This window comes from Lagenorhynchus albirostris, chromosome 1 (assembly GCF_949774975.1).
Source record: "Lagenorhynchus albirostris chromosome 1, mLagAlb1.1, whole genome shotgun sequence".
Taxonomy (NCBI): domain Eukaryota; kingdom Metazoa; phylum Chordata; class Mammalia; order Artiodactyla; family Delphinidae; genus Lagenorhynchus; species Lagenorhynchus albirostris.
Genome location: NC_083095.1, coordinates 21826028 through 21843743, shown reverse-complemented (window position 1 = coordinate 21843743; position 17716 = coordinate 21826028). Strand labels below are relative to the sequence as shown.

The window sequence follows — 17716 nt, the reverse complement described above, 5'->3', positions numbered from 1 at the left end:
TTAGTCCCTAGCCCTTTTTCTCCCCTACTTGCATCCATCACTCTCCAGTATGAGCAATGAACTCTGACCAGAGACCCTCAAATGATGCCACAAAGCTGCCTCTATGCATCTCTCTATGCTTGGACAGAGGAGAAAAAGATGACCTCGTCGAAGCTGCTGAATGAGGGTTAAAAGCTGCATCCTCCCTCCTCTCCACACAGAGCAGCTAATCGAGGTCACAGCCATAGAAACCAAACAAAAGGCTCCCAGGAGCCCACACATCCTCGCCTCACTGCTGCCAGCCACTGTGGGAAGGGAAAAGGGAGCACCCGCCCTCCTTCATTCCTCAACAACTTAATGAAGATTTGGCCTGTCATCTTCCCAGGGAACAAACCCCGTGGCTGTCTGAGATTGATTTTTATTCTCAAACAACACAGCAGATCCTCCTTTAAAACCAAAGTCAGCAATAAAATGGATCATAAACATGTGCATGGGGTTATAACCCCCCAACTACTCTAAAGGATTTCTCCCAGCCCCCCGGGTCTGTCAAAACGAAATTCCGGAGCAAGTTCCCCATGTCACCACTGGGGACGGCGAGGTTGGTGGCGTCCACGGCTCTCACAGGGCTGCTGCCACAAACAGCTCTCTTAGGCCACATCCCCTGTGGTCTCAAAGTAATGGGCGTATTTGTCTGATATCATTTATTAGCAAATGAGGATATCCAGCTGGCTTTGCAGATTTGAGATGATTCTGAAAAAAGTCACATTTACACTCTAAAATGTCCAAGATTCTAAGCACATAAATGACAAAAAAAAAGTACTTTGTATACATCATAAGCAAGCACTATTTTTTAATCCAGCAAAGAAAACTGAACCATTGCCTTGTTAGACTTATTTTATTTATGCGCTTTAAAATCGCTCTTCTGGGGATATAAATTCCAGGAAAAAAGTCATCACTATTCGAAAATTAAACATATTTTACTGTTGAGGTCTCCAAATGGGCGTGAGTATATTAAACCTACCTCAGCGCCTTGAACTTCTTTTGTCACCTTTGTAGAACTAAGCTGAATTGTAAACTGTTTCTGAGACTGAGGATATTTAGCTCTTTTCAAATAAGGAAGAAGATGTCATACAGAAAAAAGATTGGGTTTATTCTTTATAGATCCAAGGTGTGGTGATAATAACTATAATAACAATTATCATTATACTGGAAGAACTGACATCTATTAAGCACACCTATAGCATCAAGCAGTTTTCTAAGAACATTAAATACATTTCTCATTCACCTTATCAATCCTATGAAATTACTACTATGATTGTTCTAATTTTGTAGACAAAGAAACTGAAGCTCAGAAAAGTTAAGTGTTTTCTACAAGGTCAAACTGCTAATAAGTATGGAAGCCAGTGTTCAAACCAGGCAGTTAGTTGCCAAAGGACTAGTGGGTAGATAGTAAACATGGCTTGAACATGGAATGGGCTGCCTCTCTAGTGACTGCATCCTTCAAAGTTAGGTATTCAGGCAGGAACTGCCATACTAAGGACTCATATACACATTATTATTTATAAAATAGATAACTAATAAGGACCTACTATATAGCACAGGGAACTCTACTCGATACTCTGTAATGACCTATATGGGAAAAGAATCTTAAAAAGAGTGCATATATGTACATGTATAACTGATTCACTATCTGTACACCTGAAACTAACACAACACTATAAATCAACTATACTCCAATAAATAATTTTTTAAAAAGAGCTTCACTTGGGACCTTGGCAAACTACCTTTTCTGGTCCCCAGTGATGCTCAGTTCTTCAGATTCCATGATACTGAGCTACTTAGTATCAATACGATTTTATTTTCCAGATTTGAACAGATTCTCTAGTTCCATTTTCCCACATTTATCAGGAAGTTCGTAGGTCATTCAAAAAGCAGAGAATCCGTTTGTCGTCACACATGATATTTCACATTTCTGTCTAAAGAAAAGAGCTGGGTTTGCACACCTGTTCCCAAATGACTTCCCTTTCTTCTTCTTGGAAGCAGATGGTAAAATATGTCTTGGTCAAAGTTTCTGTTCTAAAGCCAAGAGGCTCATCAGTGAGAAGGATGCTACACAGCACCTGCAGCTCACTCTACTCTTAAGCGAGCCCCAGTTAGAATGGATGTCAAGGTTCACGCGTGGCAGTGAGGCCAGAGACGATTCCGTCAAACCAGCCAGCCAGCCTGCCTTCGGGAAGTGACTGTGCCACCTCCAGGGTGTTAGTAGTTGGCCAAATCCGATACCCACTTCCTTTCTGCTGGAAGTGTGCATCTAAGAAGCATCTATAATGGAGAAGTGAAATATTCGATTTGTTGAAAGACTGCTTATTTTGTCTGGCTTGACTACTTTTTTCCTTCACTTCACTTACTTAAATATTAGGCCACAATTCAAATCCCACCACACACTATGGAGCTTTCAACACAAAGGACTTGGGGAAGGTGCTAATTTCATCATCCAGGCTTGGAATAATTTAGAATCTTGACCAACTTTCTAGAACCTCTAAAACAGTGACAACCACCACCTATTATTATTATGAGGGCCGACAGCTAGGATTTTAGGCCTCAAGCAAGCTCTTCATACCTTCCTCTCTTTCTACTTCCACGTCTTTCTCAACTTTGCCAAAACACCCTCCCTGGGCACCTGGAAGGAAAGAGGGACATATCTTGTTTATCAGGAGCTGAAGCACTTTGGCTGATGTTATTCCACAAGAGAGGCTGGCACAAGGAGCCACTGGCAAGCCTAAGTCAGAAATAATGCAGAAGGAAGACGGGGAAGGGGCAAGACACGTGGAGTGGGAACACCCTACAGCAACGGGCGCGCCATCCCAGGGAGCCAGGCAGCTCTTCTGAACAAAGACTTGCTGCCGATTTTTTTTTTTTTTTGCGGTACGCGGGCCTCTCACTGTTGTGGCCTCTCCCGTTGCGGAGCACAGGCTCCGGACGTGCAGGCTCAGCGGCCATGGCTCACGGGCCCAGCCGCTCCGCGGCATGTGGGACCTTCCCGGACTGGGGCACAAACCCGTGTCCCCTGCATCGGCAGGCGGACTCTCAATCACTGTACCACCAGGGAAGCCCTTGCTGCCGATTTTAGGTACAAGAGTCAGCACTAACGACAGTGACCCATTCTCTGCATGAAGACTGACCAGAGACACTCTCCAAGACACTACCCAATAACCATCTGTGTGCTAATGGAATGGAAAGGAAAAAGGAAGAGAGAAGAAACTAGAAGAAAGAAAAAGGGAGGGGGAAGAGGTCTCATTACAAGCCCTAATCATGTCCCTCTTCACCCCAAACGCTTCCTGTCATATCCATGTAACAAGATGTGCAGAGATGGTCTAGAGAGATGGACAGAACAGGACAGGAAGGTGCTGAGTGAGGAATATCCACTGCTTCACCTCTCAAGAGCGGTTTCTAATTTTGGTTCTGTGGATACAGCTAGACTGTCAGTCATGCTGGAGAGACTGAAGGGAGAGACAAAGGTCTATATTAAAGGAAGACCAGGAATTCATACCACGGCTATGGGTTCTGCAAGTTTCATAAACAATACTCTTGGATTTACTATGGAGTCAGTCCTGCCAAAATTTACAAGGGGATGTGTAACCTAGTTGAGGAAAGTCATCAAAAAATGTCAACATGAGAGGAAGCAAGATCAAAATCAATTATTTGTTAAGAGTATTATTTGTTAATGGAGCATATTTAGGAGAAAGAGAATTTGGGGGTGGTGAAGAGAGACAAGATACACAATATGCAAGGCAGATATTGAAAGAGCAAGGCTCTTGAAGAGGCAATAGGATTAATTCAAGACATTTTGGTTTTCAGTAGAGCTCAGGGGCACAGAGGTTACACATATGTGGTAGGGGTTACTCAGGATTGAGAACTGGCCAAAGGGATATCGTGGCAAGTCAAAGAGCTAAAGATTCTAAGGCTGTTGGTAGAACACTGAAGAAAATTACCCTTGGGGTCCAGGCTGGGTAGGAAGGAAAGTGAAGCCAGAAGATCACTGAGAGAAGTTCCAGGCAGCAGTGAGACCCAAAGTTTGGCATGCCACTGGACAGCTGAGAGGGCAACTGCCCATAGTACCTGCCCTCTACATAGTATTCATGGGTTAGAAGTTAACTTGACCATCCATACCTCATTTTATTCCTCAATAAACCCTGGGAAGTAGTTACATCGAGTAGGTATCATTATGGCCATGTTCCAGATGAAGAAACTGAGGCTGAGAGGCACAAGTGATTTCCCAAAATCTTATCACTGCTAAGTGGGAGAGTGAGGCCTCCAATTGAGCTCTTCTGACTACTAGTCCAACACTCGTTCCACTAGCCAAGGACTCCACATCACTGGAAATAACATTAAGGGGAGGATGGGCTTGGAGAAGACAGTCAAGGGCCAGAGTCAGCAATGCACATGCACAACCTGGGCAGAGGACGGTGGAAGTGGACATGGAGGTTTATTTAAAATTGTGGAACAGTGGCAGCTCCATAATGGCATGAAAGTAACCAGGGGGAAAGGAGATGATGCCAGTCCTTCCAAGGTTGAGGAAATTAGAGCCACAGGGAAGGGAAGCCAGATGACTTTAGGACAAGCGAGTATAAGGAGAACAATGTACAGGTAGAGGACGTAGACTATTTTCTCACCATCAACAAGAGTTTGAAAGATACAAGATGGCTCAGGTTGGAATGAGTGAATGAATGAAAGGCAAAGGAGCAGGGCAAAGGGGCTCTGGCCTCAGATGAATGATGAGCGACAGCAAGGATGAGGGAGACCATGGGTCAAGAGGGGGTGGGGCTGTAACAGTGACAGGAAAGGAGTAGTTGCTACAAAAGCTGTGGAACATTCCCAAGGTTCCAAGTCCTAGTCCCAGAGTTCTAACTGGAATATTAGTGTGAGGATGTGAACATCACTGTGAGCTTTAGATGAGACAATGTGTATAAAAGTACCTGATGGTACCTGGCAAATAGCAGGTGCTTGATAACCTTTGGTTGAAACTGTGGCCACACTTCATGTAACTGAAGTTTCATGTAACGAGGCCAAGTTTTCCAGCCTCTTTGACAGGAAGGCATGGCCAGGCCCTGCCTTCTGGCCAACAGATCGTGCACGTCCACTTCCCACCCACCACCTGAACAGAGGAGACTCTGAGCACAGCAATGGGTCCCTGAACTCTGGAGCACAGCACCCTGTCGCCACCCTGCACTCACAGTCGAGTGGATGAGAAATAAACTTGAACTGTGCTAACCCACTGAAATCTTGGAGTTGTTAAAGCAGTTAGCCGCCTATGTATAATTTATATAAGGACATTATATAAATTATTTCAATATTATTAATATCAATATATAATATAAAGTATATTAAATATATATGAGGTATAATATAAAGTATTGATATGTCATTAGCATCTGTATTTTACAATACATATTCATACATTAATTGGTATATTAATATGCCTAATACTGATATTAGTATTGGTAGTAGAACAGAGGACAAATCATTGAAAATTAATAAGCCTTAGTTTCCTCCTCTGCGAAAAGGCAGGATATTTTTCTCCTTATCTCACAGGCTATAATAAAGAGTGAATAAAATTATGTATGTATTTGAAAGCTTTTTGAAAACAAGTGTGCTCTTACCTACAATAGAATTACCTTAACTGCCATTAAAAATGTCCATATTTGATATCCTTAGGCCAAGTTCATAGTATTACTTCCAGCAAGGACCAGATGACTTTTCTTTGTTCCAACTCAGAAAGACTCTCAGCTCTAGCAAGTGCCTCATATTTGATATAATCTGAGCAGACATGACCTGCAAACCATTCATAGGGATAATTCTTTCTGGTACAAGATGGGAAATGGATAGGTAGATACATTCAAATGTAAATTCACAAATAGTGGATACCTTTAAAAATAAAAATACTATCTGCTCTTCTTCACATTAGGGACTTTATTTATATTCTCTCATTTTATAAATTTTTTACCAAGATGTGGCCCTGAATTCTATTTCTGGAGGGTCACAAAGAGAGTGAAGCAAGGTAGATGTATTGATAACCCAAACCATCACTACTGGAAAAGGAGCCTCAAAGCGCACTGAATGTTAGCAATTCAGGAACGGAAACGCGAGCAACTGGGAGTGCAGAGGGCACACACCTGCCCAGTCACAGAACTCCAGTCAACTCCCGGGATTTCATCCAGGCTCTTCTGGGTAGCACTACCATACATACATAACAAAAAGTTCTGCCAATACCATATTTAAAGATATACAGATATATTTTGTTTTTTACAGATCGAAGATGTGTGGTGACCCTGAATCTAGCAAGTCTATCGGCGCCATTTTTTCCAATAGCATTTGCTCATTTCATATCTCTGTGTCACGTTTTGGTAGTTCTTACAGTATCTCAAACTTTTTCATTATTACATTTGTCATGGTGATCTGTGATCAGTGATTTTTGAAGTTACTATTATAACTGTGGTAGAAAGGGCAAGAGAACTAGAATTAGAAGTGGAGCCTGAAGATGTCACTGAATTGCTGCAATCTCATAATAAAACCTTAACAGATGAGGAGTTGCTTCCTACAGATGAGCAAAGAAAGTGGTTTCTTGAGATGCAAACTACTCTTGGTGAAGACGCTGTGAAGACGGTTGAAATGACAACACATTTGCGATTATGTATTTAATGACAACAGCATTCAGAATATTGCATAAATTTAGTTGATAAAGCAGTGGCAGGGTTTGAGAGGATTGACTCCCGTTTTGAAAGAAGTTCTACAGTGGGTAAAATGCTATCAAACAGCACTGCATGCTGCAGAGAAATCATTCCTGAAAGGAAGAGTCAACCAACGTAGCAGACTTCATGGCTGTCTTGCTTTAAGAAGTTGCCACAGCAACCCATCCTTCAGCAACCACCATCCTGATCAGTCAGCATCAAGGCAAGACCCTCCCCCAGCAAAAAGATCACAATTCGCTGAAGGCTCAGATGATGGTTCGCATTTTTTAGCAACAAAGCTTTTTTTAAATTTTATTTATTTATTTTTGGCTGCGTTGGGTCTTTGTTGCTGCACGCAGGCTTTCTCTAGTTGTCACAAGCGGGGGCTACTGTTGGTTGCAGTGCACGGGCTTCTCATTGCAGTGGCTTCTCTTGTTGCAGAGCACAGGCTCTAGGTGCTCGGGCTTCAGTAATTGTGGCACATGGGCTCCGTCGTTGTGGCTCGTGGGCTCTAGAGCGCAGGCTCGGTAGTTGTGGCACGCAGACTCAGTTCCTCCGTGGCATGTGGGATCTTCCTGGACCAGGGCTCGAACCCATGTCCCCTGCATTGGCAGGCAGATTCTTAACCACTGCACCACCAGGGAAGCCTCCAGAGGATTTTTAAATTAAAGTATCTATCTTGTTTTTTAGACATAATGCTATTGCACACATAACATACTAGAGTGTGAACATAACTTTTATATGTACTGGGAAACCAAACACTTTGCCTGACTCGCTTTATTGCAATATTCACTTTGTTGCAGTGGCCTAAAAGGGAAACTGAAATGTCTCCGAGGTCTGCCTGTACAATCTTCTTTCCTTAGACACCAGTACTGAGGGTTTAAGGAAGGATGACAAAATCCTGGAGTTGAAAACAAAGATTAACAGCTCACAACTGGTTGCTTTCTAAATGCGTAGTGCAAGCAGCAGACACTTCAGTGTAAGGGAGGTGGGGGGACTGGATTGAAATATGCCAAAGTGGAAAATGCCTCCACAGTCCCAGCATCCTCTTTGGGAAAAGGACAATTACTTGGCAAAGGGAAAGCAGCAAGTCTCCCGGGATACATTCCGGCTCAAACTAATAATGTGTTGCTTGAGGCAACCAATTTGTCCAAACAAACCAATTCTGAAGAGGAGGAGGGGCGAGGCACCTCATGAAAGTAAACCTGGCATGGGCTCCCTACCCCCATCCAGCCCTCCCCCTCCCTCCACCCTCCCTCCCTCCTCTTCTCAGGGAAGCTTTTCTTCCTGATTCTAATTCTGCAGAAAAATGCCATAGACACAAGTGGTTTCACAAAGCATGCTGAGTGAGCCCACCCTTCAGTCAATGAGAACAGAAAGAATAAAAGAAACTGCCTTTCTGTAAAGGCAGTTTACAGAAACTAGCCAAGGACATAAAGGAGAACCTCTTCGGAGTTCCACTTGGCCGTTTTTCCACAACTTAAAAGAATTCTCCTCCCATTGACTAAGTCCTAGCTCTAAAACATGAGGAATTCTGAAAACCGCATTATACCGCTATCATCATAATGACTACTCCTTATTTTATTCCAGAAACTTCATGTTCCAGGTCTCACTGAACCCTCAAGATAAACCTGCAAGCTCAGTATTATCATTATTATTTCCATTCTACAGTTGAGGAAACTAAAGGTCACTGAGGTTAAATAATCTGCCGAATGTCACGGAGCAGGGGAGTAGCAGGAGTGGTCTTTGGTCTGTCAAACTCAGAAGATCATGGCTTTCCGTCACTCTATATCTACTTCCTGCAAAGAGTAAGCAACTAGCATCATGCCAGCGAAAAATCACAAGTATATGACAGCAATGTTTGAAACAATGGCCTCCCCCACAAAGCAAACAGGCCAGCACTCAACCCCCAAACAAACAGGCCAGCCCCTAAACAAACACATATAGCACAGAAGAAATTTTAAAATGCTCTAGTAACATATTTAATTTTCTAAGTGGAAGTATTTTCATTCTCACCGAGCTGAGGTCCCTGTGCTATACATCATGTTCCCACTAGCTATCTATCTTACACATGGTAATGTATTTATGTCAAGCCTAATCTTCTAATTTGTCCCGCCCTCCCCTTCCCACCCTGTGTCCACATGTCCGTCCTCTTAAACTCCGCCCTGTAGGACTGGGTGCAGTGAAGTGGTCCTTGCAGAGAGCTCAGCCACAGGACGGGCAGAGCTGCACAGCGTCAACAAGCCTGGACATCAATCCTAATTCTGTCCCTTAACTAATGTGTGGCTCTGGGCATTGGTGTTGTCATCTATAAAAGGAAGATCATAACACTACAAAGAACACCACAGAAAGTAATGAATAAAAGGCACTACAGTTGTCACCTCCTCTTCAGGACTAGTGCATTAGCAATTCTAAAAGGAACTTGCAAAATCTCTGGTTGGAGGTCACAGATTTTTTTATTAAGTACTTCTAAAATATCTAGTTTAGATAATCTGTATGGAGCACAGCATCTTAAACTCTACCACTCTTTCTCATATTTTGGTCTACACAGATGGTTCAATAATCACAAGGACCTATTTCAGTATCACAGAAAAGCTCTCCCCAAATCACCTTCTTTGCACTCTCTGAGCTAAATAAATAGGAAAGGAAAATATGGCTGCTTTGGTCAAAGAATATATAGGGTAAGTGAAATTCTGAGATACCCAGACAGAGAGAGAACCCCCCACTGCACCCACACACATATGTCAATTGTTTTTTAGAAAATTTAAAAGACTATAGTAAAACCCAAATAAGAACAGGAAAACAAAATGAATGGACACGACTGGATAAATGGCTAACATGTGAAAACACAGGAAAAAAGTCTTATTTACACACTGGCTGCACCTATCTGTTCCCTTTTAGTTCTTCCCTGTCATGAAGTTACATTTCAATTAGCAAATACACTTAAGCCTAGGTAACTGGAGAACAGGATTGGGAACAAGGGTCTTCTAGCCCTATATCAGAATAGTTAATTTATTCCACAAATGTCCACTGCGTAAGTTCAATGTGCCAGGCAGTGTTCTGGGAATATAAAATGAATATGATGTGGTTCCTGCTTCCAAGAAGGCCTCAGTGTAGTGGGGACTCCTGAACAAGTCACTGCCACCCAATGAGATAAACTCACGAGGGAGGTTTGTACATAGCTCCCGGGATGCAGAGGAAGCAGCGCTGGGCCCCCAGAAGGTTCTCTATAACTGCTGCCCACAACTCACTGCATTCACAAACACCGGCCTCTCATTACCAGGCACCAGGCAGGGAAACTGAGGAGAGAGGCTTGGACTGAATCCCAACACTACCCTTTCAGTTGTGTGACTTTGGCCAAATCATTTAATCTCCTTAGCTGTGTTTCTGCTTCTACAAAATGGGGTAGTAATAGCTACTCTTAAGATTATGAAGATTAAATGTGCATGTGCATGTGTGTAACACATTCCTAGCATACAGTAGATGTTCCATAGCTAAAAACTATTTTTTAAGTTATATCTAATGATCCTTTTAACAGCAAAAATTTGTAGGTTATCCGTTCTTCATAGACAGATGTCATACACTTCACTCTTTCTGTATTTGCAATGACTGGCAAAATACCAGTTTTACTCAATAAAAATTTGTGTTTCTGAGAAACTTTTGAACCTCTTTGAAAAGAAATTTTCAAAGAGAGCAATCATTAGAGTTTTAAAATACTGATTTAAATCCAAAATGTAGGGCTTCCCTGGTGGCGCAGTGGTTGAGAGTCCGCCTGCCGATGCAGGGGACACGGGTTCGTGCCCTGGTCCGGGAGGATCCCACGTGCCGCGGAGCGGCTGGGCCCGTGGGCCATGGCCGCTGAGCCTGTGCGTCCGGAGCCTGTGCTCCGCAACGGGAGAGGCCACAGCAGTGAAAGGCCCGCATACCGCAAAAACAAAAAAAAAAATCCAAAATGTACAACTTAATGGGAACAACAATATCAAGGATCCTGGGGCATCCTAATAACAGAAATGGGGCCAAATTTCTATTTGTTAATGAAAGAGAAAAAGATGTAATTGTTTTAAAAATATGTTCTACTGTTCTTCGATTTTGAGGAGGGCACTATTACTCAGGAGGGATACAAATTATCACTGAAATTCATAGTTAGACAAAAGAATTTTTAAAATAAGTTAGCTCATTTTGTTTTCCAAGCAAAATATATTCAAGGTGAAAAAGAATCATAAAATACAAATGTGCCTTAAGAATAACAAGAATCCCCTGTAGCCCCATCATGCACAATGATAATTACTGTTCACTGGGAATCTGGGCCCCCGGTCTGGTGTTCTACCAGCTGCAGCAGGATTACGACAAAACAGGCAACAGAGAAACGTGTTACATCTTATAAAGAGGCACACAGCCCCGGTGATGTTCTCATTCTATCCTTAACCAATCATGACAACAGAAACTTTCTAAGCATATAAAAAGTGCTTGTCACAAAAATTGAACTCCCGAGTCCATAGGTTTCTACCCATCATAAACACTTGTTTCTGAGGGGGGAAAAAAAAAAAAAGAAGAGGCCCAAATCCCTGGGGATCTCCTACTGCTCTGGCAGAATTCCATTGTGATCAGTTAAATGCAAATAAATCAAGAACATCTGGTCTACATTTGTTTTAAAGCCCATGAGGGTTTAAATACCAAGAACATTTGGCAAAATGTATTCCTGAGTCTATTGAATTAGAATTTTTAAAAAAGGCCAAGAGGTATATAGCAGAGCATGAGACAAAGTAGAGCTAGCTACCTTTGTAAATCCAGGAAAGTTTGTCAAAATATTTCTTTCTGGTTTCTCTGGTTTCCCAACACTTTAGCAATGGCATGCACTTCCAACTCAAATTTGCTAATTTATGTATGTTTGGGTTTCTAAACCTTGAGATCTGACCAGGTAACCAGATAGGCACTATGGGTTAATGAAAGGCTAAAATGATTTGTAGATGTATATAAATATATATATGTGTGTATGTGTATATAAATATATATGTGTGTGTGTGTATATATATATATATACACACACATATAAATATAAATTATACATATACATAGATACATACATAAATACCATATCATTTCAGGACTTTTCAAAATCTTTAATAAGCTAATACATGTTACGAATCTCCAGCAAAGGTGGCAGGGGGACTTCCCTGGTGGTCCAGTGGTTATGAATCCGCCTTCCAATGCAGGGGACATGGGTTCGATCCCTGGTCAGGGAACTAAGATTCCCACATGCTGCATGGCAACTAAGCCTGTGCCCCACAACTACTGAGCCCACGTGCCGCAACTAGAGAGCCTGCATGCCGCAACTACAGAGCCCATGCGCCACAACTACAGAGCCCACGTGCTCTGGAAACCTCGTGCCACAACCAGAGAGAAGCCCGCACACCACAACAAAGAGCCTGCACACAGCAACGAAAGATCCCGTGTGCCGCAACTAAGACCTGACGCAGCCGAAAATTAAAAAATAAAATAAATACTTTTTAAAAAAACAAAGGTGGCAGGTCATGACCTAACTCGTTGGCCCCAGCATCCTGGCTTTTCTTAGGCGGCTGCATGGGACACACTTGGGAGAAATGCTGGACTCTTAAACCCAAATGGGATACAGATGTCTGGGATGCAGATGACTCTCACCACCTGGAATCCCACTCCTTTCATGCAAGGATCCATTCAACAGACAACTATTAAACACCTGCGATGTGCTTCACCCAGCATCAAGTTTCTCAGTTTGCATATACACCTGAGCATTGTCATCCCACACGTAAACCGACACCTTTCTTATGCATAAAAGAAACCCAGGGGCTTCCCTGGTGGCGCAGTGGTTGAGCGTCCGCCTGCCGATGAAGGGGACACGGGTTCGTGCCCCGGTCCGGGAAGATCCCACATGCCGCAGAACGGCTGGGCCCGTGAGCCATGGCCGCTGAGCCTGCGCGTCCGGAGCCTGTGCAACCAAAATGGAGGCCCACTACTTAACAGCAGCTTGTGCTACTGTAAACATTTTTGTGTTTTCTCTTCTCTTGGTTGCAATGGACTTCCAAGGCAGAAGGCTTATTTTTATTCCTTCGACCCTCTTACCATTTATCAACTCAGGTAAAACTAGGGGCATTACAGAGCTACTGTATGTGATGACAGGGTGTGCCTGTCATCTAGGGAAAGGGGACCCTGGGGAGACAGGGGGTGCTATTAGGGATCTTGCCTAGTCCCACTTTTGCCATTTGCACTGGAAAGCCGAACCCCAGAGCAAACCTCTACACTGCTCTCCAGCTCTGCCCACACCCCGTGATTTAACCAAGGTGAGGGGATTGGGGATTTGTTTGCCTTCCTCCTGCTAATTATCCCCTTAGTGAGAAAACGAGAAGAAAGTGTAGGCTGATCACAGAGTCCTTCCCTGCACAATTATGCTGGGAATCGGGATTGCCCTGTGGGGATGCCAGCTTCTTGCAGGACTCCTGCCGCAAAGGACAGCGAGGAGGTATGGCTTGCTGTGGCCTCGTACAGAGCAACAGAGCCAGGCAGACAGGCCGGGCCTGGGCCACCATAATCCCGCTCCACACAGGAGATGAATCGCGGAGCATCTGCCCCAGCCGCATCCGCAGGGAAACCCCTGGGCTGGCGGGGCAACTTCTCTTCACCCTCTTCTTCCCTCCGCAATGCTAAAGGACATGGGGGTCGAGAGTGGGCAGATAAATGACAGAAGTCTCCCCAAGGAAGGTCCTCCCAAGGACCCCCAAGCCCTCAGCACAGGAACCCATCATCCTGAAATCCCGCAGCGTCTCTCCACTTACCCCGGCTCGCTGCTGAGGACCGCGAAGCCCCTCTCTGATCCCATCCCACAACGCATATGGTTTACAGTCCTCTTTGGGGCAATAAAGGAGTAGGCAATAATTACCCTCATTTCCCATGCTAAAGGGAAATAAGGCACAGGGCTTTTCAATTAGGATTGTTTTTTTACTCCTAGGGCGCTGTACAAAGCACCTCTGCACACACCCTGTCACCCTGCCGGTGCAGGGGTGCCCAGCCCCATTTCACAGATGAGGAAGAGAAGCTCCAGGGAGGGGAGACAGAGGTGGATGAGAATCTGCTCCCCAGCCTGAGGGATTCAGTTTACCCTGACTGAAACATCCAGCCTCAAAGTAGGGCTCTCCCAGAGGCTGGCCAGTGCCACAGGCCCGGGGCTGGGCAGAGGATGGGTAGCCACCTGGCTGGGGGCACTTTTCCATGTTTATCAATTTCTTTGAAGCTCTCAATAGCTCAACTGAAAGCATCTGTAAATTCCCCATTGCTGGGGTAGATGGGTAAGTGCCACAGGCTTCGAAAATACTTGGTCGTCCTCCTAAACCTTGTTTTTCCTTATCTTCCTTCTATCCTGGGACCCAGGATGAGTTAAAGGCTTTTCAAAGCCAGAACTCTACCCTGTTGGCACCGGTCAGGTATATATATGTATTTCCTCTATACCTATCTGTACAGCAGGTCTGGAAGGTAACAGCAAACTGATAACATGATGACTCTAGCACTGCCAGGTTTGGGAGCCACTGGAAAAGGCTTTGGAACTTTAAGACACAGATTTGTCCATTCCTTAGCGGTGTTCTCTTAGACAAGTCTCTTAACCTTCTACAGACTCAGGGTCAACTAGGATATGAGAATGATGCCTGCCAGCAGGATTCCTGTAAAGGCAGAGATAATCCACATCTGACACACAGCACACACTAAGTCCTGGCTATGATTATTACTACTTCTGCAAAAGAGGACGGTTGCTAAAAGGCCATACATCTAGCCTCCCTGTAGCTGCAGAAACCGCCTCCTGCTGAAGGAGGGAACCGAGAGCATCACTCATCATTCTCTAGTCCTGGTTTTGCATTTGTGTCTCTGGAGTGACCCCAGCCTGCAGGACATTTAGTTCCTGGTAGGGACCAAAGTGTGTTGGCTATTCTCCATTTGCTTCACCACCACCCCTCACTCCAAAGCCATTCTCCACCTCTCTACACCTGCTCTGTGGCCTGGTGGCTGACTGCTGTGGGCTGCCTCACCAGGGCTCCATGCCCTTTGGTTTCCGACAAGATCTGCTGATGCGAGGACCAACACAAGATCTGGGTAGTTATTCTCCCCACTTTGCCAAGTCTCTGGCAGTGGTGTTGCTCTTTCTATAGCCATAGCACCTGTGGGGCAGCCCCTCTTCCATGAATCTAGGGCTTGTTGCCTCTGTAAGCAGTTCTTTCATTAAACTCTCTTCAGATAAACCCCTCTGAGGGCACCATATGCTTCCTGCTAGGACCCTGACCAAAACAACACAGGGCAGGAGGCTTTCTCAATGAAAAGGGAGATACTAAACATAATTATAAGCTTTGGGGACAGCTTAACAATGTCCAGTTCAGGCTACGACACTGATCTTCATCATTTGAACCTCTAGGAATTAAAGCAATTTTCACCTAAGTAAAGAGGCCACCAAAAAGAACAGCCTGAGCCTAGAGATCTTGACTTTTGCTGCAGTGAGGAGCCCACCTCTACTTCTCTAAAGCAATAAGAACCCTGGGGCAGGAGAGAGAAGAAATCACATCCTTGACGATCATTCATTCTGTGTCAGGCATTATGTTAAGCGTTGTACATAAACTGTCTCACTTGGAGTGAGTAATGATTTGGCTGAGGTAAGAACTATTATTACGGCCATTTTTCAGATGAGGAAACTGAGTCGTAAAGATACTAAGAATCTTGCCCAAGGTCACAATGGCAGAAGGAGGATCTGAACCTGGGCAGTCTGACTCCAGCGTCTGTGTGCTCTTAGCCTCCTCCACGGGAAGGCTTGGCAAAGAGGTTGAGGGCAAGGAGATGCAAACGGGAGGCAAGCACCGCCTCTCTTCCTCACCACCTCAGCTTGTGACTTCCCATCCACAAGATGCTCCCATCCATGAAATGCTCCCCAGGGTGGAGAGGGGGGTATGAGGGCATATTTCAGCTGCTGATCAAGATCATCCGTCACAGAGCATCAACCAGAACTGAGTGTGTCAGTGCAAACAAAATGCAGTAAAGAACTATGGCTTGTGAAGAGAGAGAGAGAAACCATCGTAAACTAGGATTCCTTGCAATATTATCAAATACCAAACCAAATCCTGTCTGAACCCTTTAGTCTGCAAGAGGGATCACTCTTACTTGTAGAACCTCCCAGTAGCACACACCGTGAGGACAAATGTTACCCAAATTTGAAAAATGATCCAGAGACAAATTCCTAAAGCACACCTTTGAGAAGGAAAAACAGATATTGTTGGACACACTGGGTAAATTCATCTACAGAGAAACCATCAGTAACTCTATCACTTTCAAAGGAAAGCAATCCCTTGGGCCAAATAACCAAAACACTAACCACACACAACATCTTTCCAATGCTGCCCTAAACCCAACCCATAATACAGTGCTTGCTGACAGGCCCATATTCTACCTGCAAAGCCAGCCAGCATTCCACCCTACACCTACCGGAAATGTAATAAATAAGAACATGGGATGTTATACACTGGTGCATAGCTCAATCCAGGCAAAACAGAAAAAACAGAACTGCAAAATGATCTGTACTCTGGACACAGTGGCTGCATCCTGATTCTCATTCCACTTCACATAACATTTCCTTTTTCTCTGCTTAAATGTAACCTCCCTCTTACTGAATAGGGAAGGTGCGTGGGTGGTAGGATGAAAGATTCAGCCTTGTTCATATTACACATAGTTTGGTTAACCAAGGAGAAAATAAATTGACAGGGAACCGTACTTGTACAGAACAGTCAGAAAACAGCCCCTTAAGATACACTGTCAAATGGTTTCCCAGTATTGATAACCTTGCCAACCAACCAGCCAATCTTTGTGCATGTTTTTTCCCAGTGCAATTTTGAACCACTCAGGATTCCAGCTTTTTGACTGGATGACTATGCCTGAACTCATTCTGCAAACAAAGCTGGCTGCAGAGATTTGATGAGTGGCAACAGGTCACCAAAAGTGATTTGCAGAGCCCTCTGGCTTGGGGCTCCATCTTACCAGTCGAGTCGGCCCTGGAAGCCAGGCCACTCTGCTCCTCAGCACTGATGAGCTGCAGGCCTGTGTACGAAGGGCCAAAACTAGGACTACTGATGTCTTCAGAATGTGTGGTCCAGCTGCTCTCGGAGGGCAGAGGGCATCTCCTCAGGGAGCTGAAGGAAGGGCACGTCCAGCAGGGCATGGTCAATGATATGGCTGGGGACAGACGGAAAACCAAAAACATACAGTATAAATAGTTGTACTTCGTTTATCTTTAGTGCTTGTCTGACTTTGATGTTATGAAAGTCAGACAAGCACTAAAACAACACAAGCACTATGAAATCTCAACAGCCGTACAAGGCAAGGAAGTGTCACTCATGATATAGACAGGGAAAACTAATTGACTGAGACCCCACAGTGAGTCAGTATCAAAACCGGTACTACAATTAAGGTCTAATGACCCTCAAATCAAAGATAAGCTCACCAAAGAATATGAGTGATTTTAGGCTCTACTTTTTTTTTTCTTTTTTGGCTGCATTGGGTCTTTGTTGCTGCCCATGGGCTTTCTCTAGTTGTGGCGAACGGGGGCTACTCTTTGTTGCGGTGCGTGGGCTTCTCATTGCAGTGGCTTCTCTTCTTGCGGAGCACGGACTATAGGCGCGCAGGCTCAGTAGTTGTGGCACACAGGCTTAGTTGCTCCGCAGCATGTGGGATCTCCCCAGACCAGGGCTCAAACCTGTGTCCCCTGCATTGGCAGGAGGATTCTTAACCACTGTGCCACCTGCGAAGTCCCTAGGCTCTACTTTTATTTCTAAACCTAGGTTTCGGTTTCATTCAGACCTAAACTACATGCAGTTTTACCCTTACCCTTACATTTCCTCCATTTTTAGTGGCACACCAACACTCTCAAGAAAACTTACCGATTTGCACTGCAAAATTAGAGCTAAATTGGATTAAGGGATAAGAATGTGAATATAGATGTATTTGCATAT

The 17716-nt window shown here is 44.3% G+C and overlaps 1 protein-coding gene across 3 annotated transcripts in view; it reads right to left on the bottom strand.

Annotated features, from left to right (window-relative positions):
• Positions 1 to 17716, bottom strand: part of STON2 (stonin 2) — a 148625-nt gene that overhangs the window by 69748 nt on the left and 61161 nt on the right. For all 3 annotated transcript variants that reach the window (XM_060125625.1, XM_060125458.1, XM_060125546.1), the window contains exon 4: positions 16746 to 16940. In XM_060125625.1, coding sequence (XP_059981608.1) covers positions 16746 to 16940 — 195 coding nt within the window. The remainder of the gene's footprint in view (positions 1 to 16745; positions 16941 to 17716) is intronic.